The sequence below is a fragment of the Condylura cristata genome, unplaced genomic scaffold (genome assembly GCF_000260355.1).
Source record: "Condylura cristata isolate star-nosed mole 26May11 unplaced genomic scaffold, ConCri1.0 scaffold00006, whole genome shotgun sequence".
NCBI classification, from domain to species: domain Eukaryota; kingdom Metazoa; phylum Chordata; class Mammalia; order Eulipotyphla; family Talpidae; genus Condylura; species Condylura cristata.
This window is the reverse complement of record NW_004567107.1, coordinates 20967393-20989282: the sequence shown is the minus strand read 5'-3', so window position 1 is coordinate 20989282 and position 21890 is coordinate 20967393. Positions and strand designations below refer to the sequence as shown.

The window sequence follows — 21890 nt, the reverse complement described above, 5'->3', positions numbered from 1 at the left end:
AAAATGAGAAGACAGCTTAACGCTATGGGTTGCACACTGAGGAGAATTCCTTTAATCCCCTGTCTTGCCCACTGGAATGAAAGTTCCATGTATCTGGTTCAAAGCTGAACCTTCAGCGCCTAGAATGGGACTGGTACAAAACAGACTTACAGTTGTTGATTTTGTTGACAAATCCCTCACGCCTTGTTCAGAGATGTGGTGCATCCCAAAGTCATTGCTCTCACTGTAATGAGTCATGTTTATTATGATTCAAGTCCCTCTTTCAATGTGGACAAACAAGGTCACAGGGCTCAAGAGGGACTAAGAGAAGCCAAGGGCTCTGAGGAAACACTTCAAAGATGTACTGGAACACAACTTCCAGTCAAACGATACTTGTGGGAGGATAAATGAGCTCCCAAAGCTGTCTACACGCTAATCCTCAGAACTTGTGAATAGGTTACATTACATGATAAAATGCCATATCTAATGTAAAAAAAAAATGTACTTTACAGATACAATTATAATTAGAGGTATGGAGAGTATCTTGTATTATCTAAGTCCAAAGTAGTCACACAAGTCCCTTAAAAGCAGAGAATGTTCTCTGTTTAGAGGCAGAGAAATGGGGTTGAAAGAGACGTGAAATAGGAGAGAGATCCTGATGGCGGCTGGAGAGGCACCATCTGAAAGCATCACAAAGGAATGCTAGCAGGCTCTGGAGCAACAGTCAGCCCCTTACTGACATCTAGCAAGGAAACAAGAACTTCAGTCCTACAAGTACAAGGAACCAAATTCAACAACCAACTTGAATGAGACAAAACCAAATCATCTTCAGAGGCTCCAACCTTATGAACAACTTGATTTCAGTCTTGTTGAGACTCTAAGTGGTCCCAGTAGGCCATGATGTACATAGACTTCTACAGAACTGCAAGATAATTCATGATGTGTGGAGCGGCTGTTTGTGGTAATTTGTTAAGACAGTATTAGAAAAATAATAGTTAGCAAGGCCTTGACAAAGAAGCAAATGAATTCTTCCAGTCCAAACAAATCTGCCCATCTACTATCAATAGTATAGCTCAATACAGTCCAAAACAGACGAGAGGTTATTATGGGGTGGCAAAGAGAGGCCCCCACATATTCTCCTCCTCAGGGAAATGTATGTGCTGCTTCAGAAAGGAAACAGGTGGGAACGATACCCACCCAGCCAACTAGCCCAGAGCTAAGACCACAGAAGTCTCTGCCACATTGCGCTGACCTCCTCCTGAATGGTACAAATACTATGGGCACTAACACAAGTCTCCCTTCATGACTATGCATTTATACTAGAGATATTTCACTTGTTAATCCATTACTTTACTTATCAAAAAGCCATCTTTATAAGGTTTTCAGGAATATACTTGACACAAATCCCTACTATTCAGAAATTATGTTTTTAAATGAAAAAGCAGGACTCCTGTTGGAAACTGGTTTTGATTTCCACAGACTTAACAGATATAATAGCATTCTGTTATCAGCATTAATTTTTAAGGTAAGGCATAACCGAGGTATACACATAAATAAAAAAATCTGTAGAGTAAGCAGTCAAGACACTACCTAGGTAAAGAATAATACTTTTTCATCAAAATATTCTTCAGGACTCATTTGCGTAGTAGGAGTCCAACTCCTAACACTGACCTACAGAGGAAATTTTTAACTTCCCAGCAATTTTTTGTCATACAATTTACATTATTTCTATCAGTCAAATTACTATTTACTATTAAGCACCTAATTATGCCAGGCCCATGCTGAGTTCTTCATATGCATGACTATAATCACAACAAAGGGAAACTACTATCTGCATGTAAAAGAAGAGGAAACATGGCTTTACTGAGGCTAAATAATTTACAGAAGGCCACTCAGATGGTAAAATGTTGAAGCAGTGACTGAAGCCAGATGCAGCTGACCCCAAGCCGGTGCCCTTTCCACTCTGCTGTACTTCCCCAAGGAGACTGAAGGAGGCCCAGTAAAAAGAGGAAGAAGATGCTTGGCTCAAAAAAGAAAATATCCACCCAAAAAGGAAAAAGGGAGAGAGATTTTGAAATCTCTCTTGCTCCTGATAATCTACATTTGGTGCAAAACACATTGACAGCTGAGCTTCTATCCTCATTATGCTGAGTCTGACACTGGTCGCTGCTCCTGTTATGTTTCCTGGAACAAGAAATTGTCCATGTACAGTGACTGTGCATGCCATACCCGTCTAACATCACAAAGGCTGACATTTCGTCCAAGAGGCAGGAGCAAAAAGCTGTCTGATGGACATCAAATAGTGCTCTAATTAAGATCATTTAGTCCAAGAACTAAGAGCCACATTTCAAAGTGTTTGGAAGTCATTTCATCCCCCAAGGTATCCTTTACATAGAACCATTCTGACTACTCACTATATTTTAATTCCAGAGCCTCATTTTCTTTTTTAAAAATTTTTACTTTATTAATTTACCTATCAATCTATTTATGGTAACAATGGTTTGCAACACTGATCATGATTTACAGGTATGGTATTATACTTTTAGGTGTGTGTTAATACACCACAGGCACTACCGAGGCACCAATAGTCTTCTGTAGTCTCTCCCCACTTTGCGCTCCTCAATCTCCCTTTCTCTCTGGTAGTCTATTTAGCAGTCATAGTTCTAAGGTCTGTCATTGGTTTTGTATTCCATATGTAAGTGATAAGATCCAGTATTTGTCTTTCTCTTTCTGGCTTATTTCACTTAGCATAAACCTTCCATATTGTCATAAAAAGCAAGAGTTTATCTTCTTTCACAGCTAAGTAGTAGTTCTTACATCTTTCTAATTGACTTATCTGTCTTTGGGCACTTAGGTTGTTTCCAAAGCTTAGCTATTGTAAGCAGTACTACAATGAACACAGGCTTGCATATATCCCTTTGAATTAGTGTCTTCACATTCTTCAGGTAGATACCTGGGAGTGGAATTTCTGGAGCACATGGAAGACCCATTTTTAATATTTTGAGAAATCTCCAAAAAATGTTTTCCATAGAAAAGAGTCCCATTTTCTGATGTTATAGAGCGATCTCTCAGCAACAGCAGACAAGAACAGAACCTGAAGAGATGCACAGAAAGCATATGGTAGCCATCCTAATCAATACACAGTCATGAATCAACTGATCTGCTAAGTACAATCACAACACAACAGGATGGGCTGTGATAAAGCTGACAGTTTCGACCATGCATTTCCACATATCTTATCATGCTAGTCCTCCCAATCAGAGAGAGTTTTCCAGTTGAAACTATGATTGTCATATTACAAAGACTATACTGTCATTTACATAGAAAACAATACAGACATTTTATAAGGAAAGGGATTATACTGGGTTGTGCACACAACTGGTATTTAACTAGTAAACAAATGAAATAATGAATTAGCCACAGAATAAGTTATTGTGTCTTCTAGAAGTACCACCTTTCCAAAATTTAAATCATCCTGGCTGAAAGAGTGACAATTGCAATGCCTTGTTGTGAAGTTAAGCAAAACAGTCCAAGGATAGGGTCTAGCATCTGTAAAAATCTTCAACCCTCTATGTCTCTTACACAGTAAAAGGAGCCATAGTGAATGTCTACACAAAAATAAGCTTATGTAACTCTTTAACCAGTTAAGTAGGTTACAAACATCCCCATTCAAAAATAGATCTTACCAAAGATTTTATATTAGGAACATAAACCAATCACAGAGCAGTAAACAAAACAATTCAGTAATTTTTTTAAACACTGAACAGAATATACCCCCTTCTGCAATAAAACTGAACAGAACTTAGTATTAGGCCTAAATCCTTTACACTGATTAGCTCACCATCAACTCTGCCATAGAATCACCCAAGTACTCAACGTTCCATCACCACCTTCACTTCAGGCAGAAGCTGCAAATATTATAGAATCAGGCAAGATACAAGAACTTCTTGATCAAGTGAAGAGTGTAAATGGTGGGATGTGTTTTTAAGGTCACATTCTAGGGTGTGATCCAGGCACATTTCCTGAACATTCTTAGTAGTCCTAGAAGGACCTATCTCTAAAATAATGATGCTGCACAAAGTCCCAGACGAGTCCAATTGTTTTTTGATTATGAGAAACATCTATTTCCAGGCACAGCCATCTTCCAGGACTCTTTTCCTGGTTTCAGGAGATCCTACTGATAAATCAGAGTACTATATGGAGAACTGGGAGGGAAAAACAAAAAGCTGGATACTAAGGGATGCTGTTGGAAGAGACTTTCACCAGAGTTCTCAGAATACCCAAAGAAGTATGCCTGTTCTGGAACTATGTGTAACACTCTGGTGCCCAGTATGCTTGGTTCATCTGCATTCTTTGATTAAAGAATAGTGTATTTTTGTGGATTGTCTCTCTGAAGTATTGATTCCTTGGCTGATCAGACTGTGGAATTTGTTTGTTTGTTTGTTTGTTTTTTTTTTTTGGTTCATGTAATTTTGTCATTGATTAAGCTAATTACTGAGTGACTTTCCATCCCATTCTAGGTTTTCCCATTATGACAGTTCATGTTGCCTTTCTGATGGACTTTTAAAAATGAATAGACATTCATCTTCCCAATAATGGTTTTGAGACTTTTTTTTTAACCTGGGGAACTCTTTCATCAAACGAACTCTTAAAATTTCAAATTATAATATAAAGAAAACATTAAATACTAGGTCTTCCCTGATTGATTCTGGGTACCCAGGACCTTGGATTCCAAGGGAACCCACCACACCCAACTTATTCAGAACCACACCCAACTCATTCTTACCCCATTTATTCTTTGGGAGGTAGCCCAAAGGTTTGAAAGAACAATTAGAATGCCACTGAGCTAAATTAAATCTCAAACTCCCAGTCAGTTTTGTTTCTACAAAAACAAAGTCAGGTTGTCCATGGAATAATTTCACATTCCAAAAGTACTAATGATTGAAGCTTCCTCCACACAACAAGTCTACTCACCATGACTGGCTTCAGGATATCTATGTTGGAACGAAGTACTTTCTCTGCTGCATCCAATTTTTCTCTTGTCAGGTCACAAAGTTTGGAAATATCTTGGTCACCACGCTGAATCACCTCTTCTAATTTTGATCCATTGCACAGATCAGTCAAATGTAACTGGTAGCCTTGCAAAAATATCTGGAAGCATTTCATACAAAGAGAGACCAGCAAAACTGGATTACAAAGATGGGAAGCTGGCTCCTTGAAGTTCATAAGAGGAATTCACATCAATGTGGCTTTAAGGAATGGACACCACAGCAATAGTCCAATGGACTAATAGTCCAAGTCTCTTAACGGACCTTGAGAATGGATCAAGGCACAATCTGACAGGACAATTAAAACCTGAATGTCGTAGTGGACTGCCACACTCTTGTCTTTCATGCAAAGGAAATATTAGGTCCGGCACTTTTTCTCAGACATGGAACACATGATTCAAAAAGTAGGAATTCAGAGTATGAACCCCTGAAACCACCCTTATTAGCGAAACCCTCTGCATTGTTTTGAAACTTATGACATAGTAAGACTAGGGTTAAACTGAATTATAGGGGTGAAAATTACATACACCATTTTTGTAGATACATATACTTAACTAATAATGCACACAACTATGTTCAAGCAATTTCAGAATTTGGAACTCATTTCATTTGCCACAGAGAAGCAAAATGCCAAACCTTTTCTCATCAATTTGATGGACCAATTCTAATACACTCTTACCCATTCATTTCCTAGAGAACCTTTCTTGACCACATCTTGTGTAATTAGTCTTTGTGGCCTAAATAAACTGTACTTCTTCACATATGGCCCTTACTATTCACTGGACAGCAAAGGTTAGTAAGAAGTGGGACCTTGGTTTTCTTGCTCACTTTTTCCAAAGTAATGAAATATCATAGATAATAAATAGCTATGGAAGAAATAAAAGGAGGATGCAGACTTTTTATTACTTCATTACTATGTCCCCTGTTATCTTAAATTAGTGCAGCTTGAACTGCTGGTGTAGAACCAGTGTGAGTGAAGCACCAAAAGGCTCTCTGGATGCAGCTCCCTGATGCTGCAGAGCATTGGTCTGCTAGGGTTTCCACTGAATTTCACCTACTGCCAGATACTAAAACACACTTCAGTTTAACTCCTTTCTCTAATTAGTCCTTGCTGCCAAACTGTCAGCCTCCCTTTAGTGTCTGGTTAAGAATATGGACAGCAGAGAGGCACTAACGACCCTGCAAGGACCACCTCCACACCTCGTCTGGCCCTTATTTTAAACTGATCAGGTGTAACAGATATGAAATTGCAGGGGGCAATGGAAATCATGTGAAATGGAACTATTTTCACTCGCCTGCTGCCTTTGGCTCATCTCCCAACCACACAATCGGTAAACACTAGGCCTATTTTTCTAGTGTCATGAGAAAAAGCAGTAAGCACATTTTTCTAATATTAAAAAATTCTAGATAATGTAAAGTGAAGACCTTATTTTCAAGCATAAACACTTCTACCATGTCTGCTTATTGTAAAGATATGCTCATATTTAGACATAGACATGGTAAGAAAGCAGTTCTCCTTTCTTCTAGAGGAGAAACTTGAAAAGCTTCTCTGAAAATCCTTAGCCATGTGACTTGGAATGCTACCCACAGGCTGGGAGCAGTATGATATCTAATGATGCCAGATGAGGGTTTCTAAAAATCTAAGATTAAAATTCTATATAAATACTAATATTTCTTTCTTGTTTATTAATTTTTTTAAAGATTTATTTATTTGTTCATACAGAACTGGGGTACAGGCCAGAGGCTCAGGGGTGGCGAGAGGCTTCACCAGAGACAGAGTGGGGAACAGAACAGGCAGATCAACGAAGTACACTGCTGAGGGGAGCAGCGGGAGGGTCAGGAGAGGTCTGCCACATCATGTGGTCACCTCCAGGGCAGGCAGGGATCGAACTCATGCAGAAGTGGCTTTAGCTTCTCAGTGCTGTGCTTTAACCCGCTGCACCACCAGGGAGGGCCTCTTGTTTATTAATTTAAAAATAATAAATATAAGCATTTTCTTCTTAAGTATTTCTTATCTATCTTTAAAGGAAGCATTGGGTTTTTATAAAGCTTAACTTAGATTTTATAAAGAGCACTACTATATAATCCTCAATACTGGTAATTGCCTCAAAACTAAAAAAAATTTAAATGCTTAATTCGCATTAACTTAAATTCATTCCGTCCTTAGGGGGAAGTGATCCACAAGTGTCAGTTAACAGGCAGGAAGTAAGTTTTCTTTCAACCAGCTGGTCCATGATGCCAGGTTGCATTTCCACCCTACGGATGGTAAAGATAGCCTGAGAAGGAAGTGAAATAGATGAAGGTGAACATGAGCTACAGCACCCTCTTTCAGTGCCACTACACAGGGTTTTATTCATTTCTTTCCAGGCACTCTGAAGCCATGTTACTGCCAGCAGCCTCACGGAGGAAGCTGAAGGTAGTACCTCACCTTGTGGAGACTGACATCAGCACCCAGCATTTTGTCCACAATGGACCTTGGCAGAGAGAGGTTGTGATTCAGGAAGCCAGTGAAGGTTTCATTGTCCACAAGGAAATCCTGAAGCTTCAAGTCTGTTGAGAAATAGCAATATATTTTCAATAAATAAGTAACTCAAGAAAATCACAATGGTGCAGATGAAGAAAACTATAGTTATTAATTGCCTCATTCTCAACTGCTTTATAACTGCAGGCTCTGGCTTAATATAAGTACAGAGAAACAAAGTTCAGGGAGTTTTCCCTTATCAGAAAAGACAAGAGAAAATTGCTCTCTGAAGACTCATAGACCCACACTCAGGATGGCTACTCAACTCAAATAAGGCAATATGACTATATACACATGCACAACTTTGTGGGGATTTTCAAGCGAAAAAGCTGAATATTAAAGGATTTCTCACCTGCTCACCTGAAATTCATGACACTGATCCCACTGCTCTCGCCTCCCTGATACTATCTCACTTGCTAAAATTGGAGAGACTTAAAGCCTAGTTCTTTTTGATACAGAGCGGTGAATCTCCAACTTGCGTATGCATCAGAATCAACTGCAGGCTTGTTAAGCCACATCACCAGACCCCGCATGGAGTTTCTGATGCAGTGGACCTTGGAAGAGGCTGGAGAATGTGGATTGCTAACAAACTTCCAGGTGATTCAGACACTGCTCATCTGGGACCCCCACTTTGAGAACCACTCATATAGCACAGTGTGTCTATCAAAGCTCTTTCATTGATAAATCCACTTTTATCACATGGCACATGCAATACAGAACCCCACAGCCCACCTCTGCTGTACCTTAAGGAGAAGTATAGAGAAAACAAAAAAGGGATCTGAAAAAAAAAAGTAACTACCATAAAGTAAAAATCAAAATCACCAGGCAATGACAGGAGTGGGGAGAAAGAGCACAAGGGAGCACGGTGATGGTGTACGGGTGCAGTGATGGTGGGAATTTCACAGGGAACCCACACATTGCACAAAAATGAAAGATGATACAATGAATACATTTAAAAAAAATTGAAAACACACAGGCTTAGATACTTAAAAGTTAACCCTACTAAATAATTTCATTGATGAAAGATTCATAAAGAATCCTTTTCAATTTAGTCCTTCCAGGTATATTTAAAAAGCTCCAGTTACAGTGAAGCAAAAAAAAAAAAAAAAACCACTGGTAAGAGATCCAGAATTTCAGTCACCAGAATTAATTGAAAGTTGTGCCTGGTGGTATCGTTTAGGGGTTCCACATCATCTTTCTGAACCTCAATTTCCTCATCTCCAAAATGAAAGGTTTCTGATCAGATGCTTGGTAGGGACACCTGCCTCTGAAACTCTGTCATCTTTCCTGTCCTATTTCATTTCACTGTCCACTTCTCCTGCCCACCCCCTCAATAACCCAACTTCTTAAAGAGAAAACCAGCTTGTCCTGACCATAGGGCTGAGCCCTCAACATTGGTGGTCTTGGGCCCACAGACCCAAGCACTAACCCACCTCTAGGGGGCAAACCTTGCAAGCCCAAATCATGTAACTGAAGTAAAAGAGGTTTGATCAAAAGTGGAGCTAGGGTGTGAGGCTTAGGGAGGACAGGAGTTAACACTGGGGCAACACAGTAAGTGCAGATATCAAGGGCCTAAAAGCCCCCAAAAGCTCACTAAGGCTACCCGTTCCAGGTATGTTCCACTTAAGCAAACCACTAATAGAGACTTACAAAAAGGATAAATTAAGCATGACTCACAGGTCAAGAGAAATGACTGGCCACACCTAATCTGGCTTGCTCATGTTCCTCCTCACGACATCTTCAGGCTCTTCCTGAGTGCAGATAGTGTCCCTCCTCAGAACCTGGTGTCCTCCATCATATACGACCCCATACTGATGACACTGGCCTCATTTCTCTAGTTTTCAAATCTCAGAGTACCCAAGATTCACTTGAAGGAACTTGCAGCAATTCAGCTCTGGGTTTCTTGGCTCTAATCCCCATAGATCCTCAAATAGTGCATCTTCAGTATGGCTCAAAATCTATATTTTAGTAAGCATCTTTTATATTTCCAATGCAGGGGTTCCTACTTTTAGGAATATTTTTTAACTGGCTTATTATCTCTACTAGACTGCGCCTTACATAATTATATGTTAGACAAATTGTGCTTTGTTTCTATATCCCAGTGTTCAGAGTAGAGCCTGGCAAAGAATCATTAGTCAGTGAATGATGGCTAAAGAATAAATACTAGGAGATGGGATTAGGGTTGGGAAGATTTCCTCTTAGCTGAGCAGATTCAAGAGGGGTCCAGTGTCATCAGTACAATCCCCGTCAGCACCCCACAGGACTCCTGGTGGCTAGTACTATAATCTCAAGGACACAGAGTAACAACCTAGGTAGGTGTACCGGAACCCCCATGATAAGGGTAAACAAGAAGAAGGTAGGAAAGCTGGTGGTTACAACTGAGGCCTGCGTGAAAAGCCAGACACCGACCACAGCAGTCAACAATACCACCACGCTGAGTGTGCTGCTCACCTGTGCCCTGTGTCAGTTTATTTGCCAAGTCATTTCACCGAGTGTGTGCCCACTGCCTTATCAATAAAATAAGGGCAAGTTAAGGACTTCTGGGGACCCTGGGAAGAATAGAATATACACATGAACTGACCCAGATGAGCCACAAATTCCTCCTGAGTATGAAAAGCCGGAACCGCACACAGATGGCCTACTACAGAACAGCCTCCTCCCTCCTGGCAGGGCTGCTGAAGTTCCAGAGTTGCACTTGTGATGAATCTAGGTCATGAGCTACACCCTAGACCAGCAAGTGGTCAGCATGTTTATAAGATTCTTCTGTTACATCAACAGGCTCTGAGGATGAGAACAGCTGGATGTGATCGAACTCCAACCTCCTATCACTGAATCCCCTGGATGAGACATAAGAACCAAGAGGCTGGCTAAAGTCAACAACCCCTTGCAGGACACATGCTCAGGATAATGAGGTTGCGGGTGGGGATGCAACAGGGAGGACCAAAGATCCCTAACTACAAAGAACTCACATTCTGGTCACATGGACGCCACACATGTAAGCAGATTTGCACACCCACACCAACAGCTACAGACAGTGTGAGCACAAAAAAGTGGTGTGGTGTAGTGGCTGCTTCTCAACCTCGGCTCCCATAGACTGCCCTAGGGAGCATTCCAAAAATCCCAAATCCCAGGCCACACACTCACCTCAGCTGCCACAGCTCATCAAAACCTCCAGGTCTAAGACACAGGCATGGGAATCTTATAAAATTCTTCCAGTGATTCCAGTCAAATTTGAGAAACAATAGTGGAAACAGTATGGTAGAAACAGAAACAATATGGTGGAAAGGTGACGGATGTGGCACCAGGAAACTACTTTTGATGATGTTAAGATCTGCTGTTTATTAACTACATGGATTTGAGAAATTCATTTTGCCTTCCTGAGCCCAAGCTGTCTCACCTAAGTGGAAAGGAAGGCAGTTTGTAGATGTGAGGATTAGCTATCCGCATGAGAAGCATGAAGAACAAGGAACTGGCTCATAGGAGGTGCTCAGTAAAGGACACTAAGTTTGTGATTGTTAACAAAGGTTTCTTCCCCCCCCCCCCACTCAGTCTCAGTAGGCCATAAAAAAGTCTAGAGAAAAGGGAAGGATCCAGCCCTTGCCCTCACAGAACTTCCAAGGCTAACAGGGAGAGGAAGAGACATATCAGAAACACAAGAGAGAGTAGGAAGACAGCTCATGGAGGAGTGTCTCCAAGATGAGGTTAAGGCCTCCCATGGAACAGGGGCCAGGACACTCTACAGTCACAGTGCTGTGCACACAGTAGGCTGTCTTTAAATGTTGGATGAATAAATAAACCAACAAGCACATAAATAGAGAGAAAATATTCCTTAAAACTTAAGATGTGGGGAAGATGGGAAGAGAGCATGGAGTGGGGTTAAAAGTCAGAAGAAGGTAATGGTATGTCTCTGATCTGTTTCTTCATGATGTTGAGGAGGTCAAATGTCTGAAACAGCCCTTATCCTCTTAGCCTGCCCCTTCTTTATGATTTGGCCCAGGAACTATCTCCCCCAGGAAGACCACCCTGATTTTCCCACCTTTAAGCCACATCAAGCCAAGTTAGGTGGACCTCCTCTGTGCCCTGAGAGCATCCTGTGTTTCCTTCCAATATGGCACAGATGGGGGTGCAATTCTCTCAGCTACATCTGTCTCCCTAGAAGAACAAAAGTGCCCTGAGGGCACAGACTTTGTGATTCCAAAGCTCAGCACTGCTTGTCATGGAGAAGAAATTAATGAATACAAATGGGTGAGTAAATTAATCAAATGTGGTGATCTAGGAATCAGTCAATTAGAGGAAAGCAAATTTACCCTGCTGTGGTTAGGGAAGAGTAAAACAAACCAGGTAAAGATGGAACAAGAGTTTCTCTGAGCCCGTTCAGCTGCATCAGCCCAGGTCAAGAAGAAAGTCAAATGAGTAGAAGCTGGAAACAAAGTGTAGCGAAATATCATAGACTAAAAGGGGATAACAGGTATGTCACTGGGTTGAGCTGGGGGGGTTAAGTGACAGAATGTCCCTGAAGGTCCAGAATAATGCCTGACAGCAAGCCAAGTGCTTACTGAAGGATGACTACTACCATATCATTCTCAGAAAAGGGTGACCTCATTAGCTCCACTTCTAATTTCACCCTAAAATATAAGCTTTTGAAACAAGTAACATAGACATAGCTATTTGAGGTTGGCTTTATCATCTAAGGTGTGTGTGTGTGAGAGAGAGAGAGAGAGAGAGAGAGATGTATGTCCCTGGCTGGTGAGGAGTGGGAGGGGAGAGTGATTATTTGCCTGAATAAGTTACCGAGTGGGACAATTGTTAATTCTTTCTGTTGACACTGTCAGTAAGGTGAAGAAAAGGTTGAAGTTGACATCTCTTTAGACTTTCACTGAAGAATATATCTAGAAAGCCTAGATTTGAGAGAATCAATGGAAATCACCACAATTACAAAGTGACTTCCGAGAAGGGCACAAAGGGAAGATGATCAGTAAGAAAGACCAGTAACTAGAGGCAAGATAGGGAACATTGAGTGGGAAAATAGTCATTTAGTCATTTAAGTTTGCTCAAGTGAGTTGAGAGAATTCAATCTTCTTATCTGTAAAATGTGTAGATGAGGGGCCCTCCCTGGTGATGCAGCAGGTTAGGACACAGCACTGCAAGCTAGGTGCAGCGGCTTCAGTGCAAGTTCGATCCCCAGCCCCAGAGGTGACCCACATGGTGCAGCAGGCCTCTCCTGACCCACCCGCTGCTACCCTCAGCAGTGTACTTCCTTGATCTACATGTTCTGCTCCCCACTCTCTCTGGTGAATGCTCTCACCACCCCTGCACCTCTGGCCTGTACCCCAGTTCTGTATGCAAAAATAACTAAACCTCTTTTTAAAAATGTGTAGATGAGAACATGATCTCAGTCAGAGGTCTTATTCATGGCAATGAAAGGGACACTGGCGAAATCACTAGTTATGACATTAGGAGATCTGAACTCAAGTCCCAGTCTGCTGTTGCCTAGCTGTATTATCTTTTCTCAATTTCTCTGGGCCTCCATTTCCTCAGACATAAACTAGGGCTAATAGCATCCACAGCTTGTTATGAAAACTAAGAACAAGAGTGTGAGCACACTCTGCAGAGGGAAAGAGCAGACAGCCGCAGGTGTTTATAGAGGTCGCTAAGGCTGTAACTGCTGCCACAGACCACAGCGGTGTTGGGAGCAGGCTGCTCACTACATTAATCATTTGTCCCTGCTGCTGGCAGGAAGACAGAAGTCACTATGCAGAAAAAGGCCAAGAGAGCTTTCCTGCCCAATAGCTTCAATAGGAACCAAAGTACTTATTCTGTTCGACTGTGCCTGAGGAGCAAACAGTGTCTATCCATTTCCTGAGAGCTTTGCTTTGAGAGCAGTAGGTGGAGCAAAGGAAGGGGGGTGGGGGGGGGGACAACAATTCAGGAGCTTGGAGTCTAAAGAACAAAACAAGCGAAATGTGTCTTTGTGGGCTGGGAAGAACAGGACAAAACCCTGTTTTCCTGCCACTCCTCTGGGCCAGGCTTCTCAGACCAAGCTAAGGAGTCGCTTCCATAGTCAGTAAAGGGGTGTGATGGGGAGAGACCCTGCATGCTGGGAATGCTTTCTTGCCACTTAAGTGTTCCTTCTCTCCAGCCTGCCTGAGCTCAGCAGAAGAGGTGGGGAAGAAGGGAGGCGGAGGGAGGAGATGGTGGTGACAGGGAGGCAGAGGAGGGAAGACCTCAGCAGCCCTCAGCAAGTGAGCCTGAGAGCCAGTGGGGGTTACTCTCGGTCAGTGCCCTCCAGTCCCCAGCTCAAGTTTCAAGATCGCTGTAGTCGCTTTTGTTCGACATGAAACGCAACCACAGCAATCAGCTGCTTGAGAAGAGGGTGGAGGAGGCAAAAGAAAAAAGAAATGAAGAAAGAGAACGTGTCAGCATCCAAGGCCCAGAAACTGCTTCAAAGAACCCCAGGAGGGTCTCAAAGCCCTAGTCTCTCATACAGGGATGCCCTGGAGGGGCCCAGAGGCAAACTCTAACTCCAGGTTTTACTGAGCCTAAGCTTGTCCTGAAGGATAAACAAGACCTTGAAAGTTCTCTGTTACAAAAGGGCGAATAACAAACACATTCAGGTTATCTGCTAAGTATTTTTTTGTTTTGGTTTGTTTTCTTGATGGCTCTACTTGTTCTTCAAGGACAGCTGCTGACTGCTCCCCTGAGATGGCTAAACCCTCTCTGGGAAAACCAGTGGTTCTGGTCTTAAGGGGGGAAATTAGGATGACCTGGCTTCTCCTTGGGGAACTCCTGATGGCAGGTAAGAGGCTGGGAGCCTGGTGTACACACAACCTCAGCTTCATCTGGTTCTGGGGTCCCCAACCCAGGAGAAGCTTCCTTCTCTATGGTGAAAGCTTTATGAGGGATACCAGAACACACCTAAGAGATCTTAGATCTGGAATCTGGCTAAACTGGTTCAAATCTCAGTTCCAGAATTTTCCAGATATGTGGCCTTGGATAGGTCACTTAGGCTCTCAGTGTCCCTTTTTCCATAAACGAGTCTACTTTACTAGGGGTATGGGCTAGGCAAACACTACTGTCAATAGTGTGTAAGGAATTGTTCAGCAAGACGACAAGAGAAAAAGTATATGCTGAAAATTAAACAAGTTGAAATATGTTAATAAAGTCACAGATGACAATTATGTGAAAGGTTCTCAAGACAAACCAGGTTCTCAAGACACCAATGGGAGTACCATAACTTTGGGAACCATGTGTTCCTTAAAATATTTTACATGTGGTAGAAAACTGCATTTGTACAACAAGCTTCCAAGGGGAGACAAAACCCAAACCACTCGTGCTTTGGCTCAAAGTATCAATATTTCTCCATCTCCTGAAGGGAACTATCTTAACAAAATAGATGATGCTCCATCCCTCCCCTGCCTTCCAAGGGGAGTCAGCAAGCACAGTTGTGAACCTCTAAAACTCGATGGCACTTCAGTATCAGTCATCGCTGAAAGAGAGGGTGTGAAAGGAACACTCTTTCCCCAGCTCCACCTGCATCTCATGGAGAAGCAAGCAAGGTAGGCGAGGTCAATAGCCCCTGAAACGAGGACTCACAGCAGTTGATAAACTGAAGGGTAACCAGGTCCCCAAAGAGCTGGTGGAGACCATGACTCCAGGCAGTAAGGGTGACCTGTCCACACTGGCCAGGAGCTCTCCTGAGGCCATGGGGATGGCAGGCACAGTTGTATCACCTCTGGAAGCTTAGAAGGAAATGAAAGGTCACCTTAAGGAGGTACCACTGGTCCCAAAGTGGAGTCAGTGTTGAACAAAGCAAGAAAATAGCTGAAAACTGTGTGGAGAACCCTTTGTAAAGGCCAGAGAGGTAGAAACGTAGGAGAGGACATTCAGAAAAGCAAAGAACACAGAGAAGAGGTCACAAGTATGAGAAAACCCAGTGTCCAGAAACAAGGAAGAGTTAATCAAAAAGAAAGAGCAAGGACAAAAAGAGCATGAAGAAGGGGAAAAAAATTATTGAGGTGCTCAGTTCTTCACTACAGATGAGACCAGATGCTCCTAACACCACTAAGCATGAGATTAGAATCTGCCTTCAGGGGCCTGCCCACGCCCAGGAACCCAGGAAAGGAAAGGAAGATGAGTTTGTGAGTTAGGGTCTAAGAAGGGATTCTTTTCCAGAACTGGAATTTCCAGAATTGTTAATATAGATAATGTCTAAATTCTTCATTTTTCTTACTTCTACGACGAACAAAATGTGTCCAACAACATGGTAGTTGGTGCTTCGTGGATCGAGTAATTAACAGTTGCCAGGGTACAGTAAGGTGAGTAACAGTTGCCTAGCATGAGAAACACTATCGTTTTTTAAAATCCCTAAAACAAGTTTACGAGAAAGGCATTATTAGTCCCATTTTCAAATGAAGAAACAGATTCAAGGAGGTTCATTTCCTGCTCAAGATCACAGTACAATCAAGTGGTAATTTGAATAAAATCTGGTTCCAAAACATCGACCCTTTCCACTGCATTAGCATGATATGATTGGTATTACTTTCATAATGTTCTACAGTGATTTTTGCAGACAATGTAAGTGAGGCCACCCATGGTTCCCGGTATTGGAATTAGGCAACATGACATGGAATCAATGGCAGGAAGGTGCTGAGCCTTGAGGTCACACAGACCCACAGCTTTACTTAGTGACCCTCGACAACAGATATAACCCTTCCAAGCCTCAGTTTCCCCTCAATATAACAGGGACAATAACACCACACTGCAGGCGCTATGGTAAGCCCTGAATGTAATGATCTATTCAAATGTGAAATGCTGCCATTACCCAGCACAAAGTAGTCTGTTGGACAAAATGTCAGTCTAAGAGTGCCCTTCTGTGTCTCAAAGTCACAGTGGTAAGAGGCCCAGAAGAGGGGAGCTTTCAGAGAGAAACAAACTAGACTCCCAAATTGTTCTTTGCCACCCACACAGCAAATAATTCTGATGGAAAAGCAGGAGACATGAAACACTTTTCTTAACAATCCAAATTTTTCAAAGGCAATCTGACTAGGTTGAAGAACGTGCTGTCCTGTGAGTGAGTGCAATAGTGCTTTCTATTCCTGTCAAGATAAAATTGACCTTTGATTCAACTTAGTTCAAGCAATATTTCAACACAGGAGTGCAGCTTTACAGCCCCCTGAATACAGCCTAGTTAGAGACAGCCTCCTTCCCTGGATGGGAACCCCCCACCTGGACTGACAGCTCTGGAAAAACATTCAAAATACTGTACTCCAAAGCCCCAAATCAGAAAGCCTGATTAGTGCACACAGAACACACACTGCAATCATGCACAGATTTCAAGGAATTTCCAGTTTGATGACATCAGGTTGACACATATGTCATCTGATCTCCAAACAAGATGATACACAGGGGCCCCACAAGAACAGGAAACAAAGTTTGGGGCTACATCCTCAGTCTCAGCAGCTGCCCAAGTGGGAGGAGGGGCAGAGGGGGGAGGAGGGTGGCTGTGAGTCACAGGATGTTCTTTCTTGTCAGGACTTGGGGAACAGTCCACCCGTGTCTGTTAACCGTAAAGTTGGGAAGTTGAAGTCTGGCTCTTCTTGATTCCGGCCCATCCATACCCAATGCCCTCTGACCTTGGGAAAGTTTCTGGCTACCCTGGCCTGTTCTCTTTCAGATGTGCTGATGGTATGAAAAACTAGAATTCTACGACCAATGCCTGCCCCTTGCCAGCTGCGCATCCTCAAGCAAGTTACTTAGCTTCTCTCAACTTCAGCTCCTTATGTGCATAAAAAGGAACGAATTCCCTGGTGCACATGATGGCTGTACAGCAAACTAAAAGTACAGCAAGCCTGGTACTTAATATGTACCATATGCTACACTAAATGCTTTGCCCTTACTAGCTCATTTATCTCCCAAAACATCTCGTAGAGAGCCTTATCATCTTCGTTTTGAGGAAATAGACATAAAGATGCTATGGAATTATCTAAGGTCACACAGCTGGTCAGCAGCAGGGCTGAAATTTGAACCAAGGCAGTCTGGCTGCCAAGTCTGTTCTCTCAACACTAAATTGTACCACACCATGGATGTTTACAAGCCGATAATTTTACATCCGCTTCCCTAACCTCCCTAAATGCCCCCACTCCTTTCCCATGTCACCAAGCCTGCCCTGTGTGCTGAGGGTCATATCTTTTTAAATTTCAAAGATCAAAACCGATTCAAAGGTCCAAATAGTAAGTTCTTGGTATTAACAATAAATCCAGCAGTCAGAAAGTGATGTCCCTTCTCCTGAAGTAAAGGCCAGCATATCCTCAGGATTTATTCCACAAAAGTCTTGGTCAGAGTTTCATCGAAAAGGCCAGCTTTGCAGGGCCAAACAAGCCAGATCTGTACTATGACTATATTGAAAATGACACCCAACAATCCAGCAGAAAGGATGGAAAAGCTCCAGACCCAAGTGAGGATGTCAGTATGTATGCAGCACTACCCTGGCTCTCTCCTCCAGCCCTCCCCTTGCCAACTCTTGACCTCAACAATGTGGGATATCACCCAGCGGGACAGCTCTAGCCCAGTGAGAAATGCCCAAAGTTCCTCCTTGTTCTTTCCTGGCAACGTTCTCATAAGCATCAGAAGGCTCGATCCTAGACAGAAGTTATTTCAGAAGCTGCTAAACCTCTCACTGGGAGAGGTCTTGTATGGGTTCATTACCCAGCTTCAGCAGGCACAAGTCTAAGGAGGAGTGCCACTTACCTGGAATTCAGAATATGGATCCCCAGAACATACGATACGGCAGCCCCAAGGTAAAGCCTAACGCCATCCCTCAACTGTGCTACCTACTTGGCCTGGCCCAGTTCAGCAAGTCTAGAAAATGACCTTCTGAAGTCCCGTTGAACACCCACTGGGATTCTGTTCAAAGGCACTGGTGTGACTATAATTTGTGACAAGACTACAAACCTGGAGATCTAACATCTTTACTGAGGATGGAAGGTGCTGAGCCCCATACACAGGGGAGGTGGGGTTCTGCCACACCACAGATCCCAGTGAGGCCACAGCAGCTGATACCAGAGAGTTTCAAAGTGTCTCTTCAGCCTGGGAATTAACTATCCCTCAGTCAGAACAAGCAATGGTGAGGCTGAGGGAAAAGCCATGGGCTGCAGCAAAGGGAAAGGTCTTGGCTAATACGGAAATGGAAAACAAGCAGTGAGCTGGGAAACTTCTTCACAGGGGATGTGAGGGTGACCCAGCCCAGGAAGGGAAGATGCTTCCGCCACAGGATATGCACTGCCCAAACTTCCAGTCAAGTAGGAAGACTTAGCCAACATCTAAAGTGCAAGCTCAAGAACGGGTCCATAACAGATGAAGAAGAGTCTGCAGTCAAAATTACAGGATTTGGAAAAAGAGCAAGGCACTGGGGCAAAGTGAATATATGAGCAGAAATGTTCAGCAAGAAGGAGGCTAAATAAAGAGGCTGTTTAATCTCACAAAGCAATGCACTCGAGTAGTTAAAGGGGAAGCAGAAAAGACAAAGAAAGCAAAGGGACCTTCTCTAGTCCAGCTCTGACATGCGTAGCCCCAGGGAGGAACCTTTGCTCTTACCAGCCTGCTCCTCAGCCCACATGAAAATGCCAGATTCACCAAAGAGGGCAGGTGACCTGGGGTAGTCAGCAGGCTGAAGGGCAGAATGAAGACAGGAGCTGAGAAGAAGGGTTTCTTCCTGTCTTCCCAGAGCCTCTGGCAGAGGCAGAACAGGTTTGTGAGACCAGAGGCTGACACAGTTTGGGGGAGGGAATTCTCTCTTAAAAAAGAAATTTTAAAATAGCCTATTTTGGCAGCTTTTGAGTGCTAAGATTGCCACCAGGGTCTTGGAACATAGAACCATAGGAACTATGAAAGTGAAACTTTTTTGAGCTTCTCAGTAAATCCACTTTAGGCCCTGGCTTCATGGCAGCCCTTCCAGTGAAGTTCTGGAAGGTAATCCTTACGGAAGAAAGAAAGCCAATACTGTTTTAAGAGCTGCTGTCATTATTACTCATTTAGAGCCCTATTAACTGGGATTCCCATAGGGGAATCAATTCCACAAATACACGTGCTAGGATTTTGCACTTTTCAAAGTACTTTCACTTGATCCTCTGAGAATGAAAAAACATGGCTATTTTCTCTCACCTTCATTCCACAAAGATCCACTGACTGCTTACCATGCTCCTGCTAGTGTGTGTTGCTTGAGACACAGCCACAAGCAAGAGCCAGTCCTGTTCTCAAAAGGCCATAGGCTAAGGGACAGTTCACTTCACTGGGTGGTCCCAGTTGTGCCTCATGCAAGGACAGATCAAGTATCCAAGAGGAGACATTGTCAGGTTGTTCTGCAAAGTCTCAATTTTGAGAGAAGGAAAATGGAGGCCCCAGAGAGTTTGAACAAATTGGCAAAGGTCAAACAGTTAGCCAGAAAGAGAAGGAGAGGCAAACCAATTCAGATTTATTGTATGTCACCTCTGCGCTATGACCCACTATCCGTCATCCAGAGATGGCATCTGATTTAATGCTCGATGACCCTCAGGGCAGTTAATCTCCATTTTTCAGACAAACTGGGGGTCAGAAAAAAAATCAAAATATTCCCAAGGTTTCATCATAAATGATAGTGCTTGAATTTGTTCTCGAAATGAATTGTAATACAAAGCTCCACTTTCTTTCACCAACATTTCCCAAGCTTCAATCATTTAACCAACTACTCTCACTAGTGTTACAAAGGATGCCTTCTTTAAATGAACTTTATTTTTTCCTATTTAATATCCTTCTAAGCAATAACTATGAAATTTGAACTTGATTTAATATGGATTAAAGGTCCCCACACATGTGCTGCCTGAAATCATCTCAGATACCACACAAAACTCACTCAAAGGGACAGTCATCCTTTCCAGGCTATATCTCACAAAAAAATATAAAACTTTTGCAGATTTTCTGAGATCTGTGCAATTTTTACATTTCCACTGGGTTGCAATCACAATACAGACTTAAGTAGAACAAATTCTCCTCACACTGACTCACAAGCAATTATTTAGCCACCATTCAAATAAGAAAATAATAAAATGTCAAAAAAATAAAAAAAGGTCTAAGTGATGAAAAAATTTTGTAAGCCCACCTGAGTAAGGCTTCCTATGTGAGTTTCTCACTAGGATGGTTTCAAATGTAATTACACTGGTCCATGATTAAATTCTTAAAACTGAAGGCCTTTCCAGCTCGAAGATTATTAGAACACACAAGAGAACGCTATAGCAAGAAAACTGTATGCAGCACAGGTTTAGCTATGTGCAAATCCCTGCATTCCCTTCTGTTGACTATGCAAATTTGGGAAAGTCCCTTTTTCTACCTGGATCAGATTCCTTTGTAAAATAGACATTCTTTATGAACAAAGAATCATTCTGGACACCTATGTGAACCAGCACCTGCAACAGTAGTTGGCACATATTAGGTGTTCAATAAACACTGGTCAAATGACTGAATCAATCAACTCAGTTGATGGCTTCTAATGTATCAACAAATATGTGGAAATAAAAAAAGACCCAGGAATCCTCCCTAGTGGTGCAATGGGTTAAAGTGCAGCACTATGAAGCTATTTGAAGCCACTGTAGTACGAGTTTGACTCCCAACTGGGGAACAGACCCACATGGCATGGTAGAGCTCTCCTGACCTACCCGCTGCTCCCCTCGGCAGTATATTTCAGTACATCTGCCTGTTCTGCTCCTCACTCTGTCTCTGGTGAATCTTCCTCTCACCTCCCACACTTCTATCTTGTACTACAGTTCTTGTATGCATGAATAAATCTTAAACAAACAAACAAAAAAAGGCACAGGAAACCATGACACTTGAAGGGGTTGTTTGAATAAACACCTCCATATCTACAAATTATCTAAATCCAGTAGATTTAGCAAGTACAAATCTGAAGGAAAAACAGGACAAACCCTCCAACCAGACCACAGAGGCAGGAGCCCAATGGTTTAGCACTGATGATAACATATCTTGGTAGATCTACAGGAACCTGAGAGCTAGTGACCAGAGGTGGACCCAAACCTCAATCGTTGATGTCACAATCATCAATGACTTGAATGAGAACAAAGAGAACTACTTATCAAATTCCTACATGGCAGGGAACAATAAGACACAGCCAATATAATACAAGACAAAATCAGACTCTAACATGGTTTTAGTAGGATGCTAAAAATGCAAAATAAAAAAGAGATATTTTCTATTTAGGTTCAAAAAGCCAACAGCACAATTTAAAGTGTAGAACATGTAACTGGCAAAACTGTATTTAAAAGATTCTGCAATTTTGGTTGACTGCACATAGAATA

General features: G+C 42.4%; 1 protein-coding gene across 1 annotated transcript in view; it reads right to left on the bottom strand.

Moving 5' to 3' along the window:
* The window catches only part of ABCA1 (ATP-binding cassette, sub-family A (ABC1), member 1), a 117162-nt gene that overhangs the window by 57768 nt on the left and 37504 nt on the right, over positions 1-21890 (bottom strand). The window contains exons 6-7 of the mRNA XM_004677462.2: positions 7456-7577; positions 4954-5130 (exon numbers count right to left, since the gene is read on the bottom strand). Coding sequence (XP_004677519.1) covers positions 4954-5130; positions 7456-7577 — 299 coding nt within the window. The remainder of the gene's footprint in view (positions 1-4953; positions 5131-7455; positions 7578-21890) is intronic.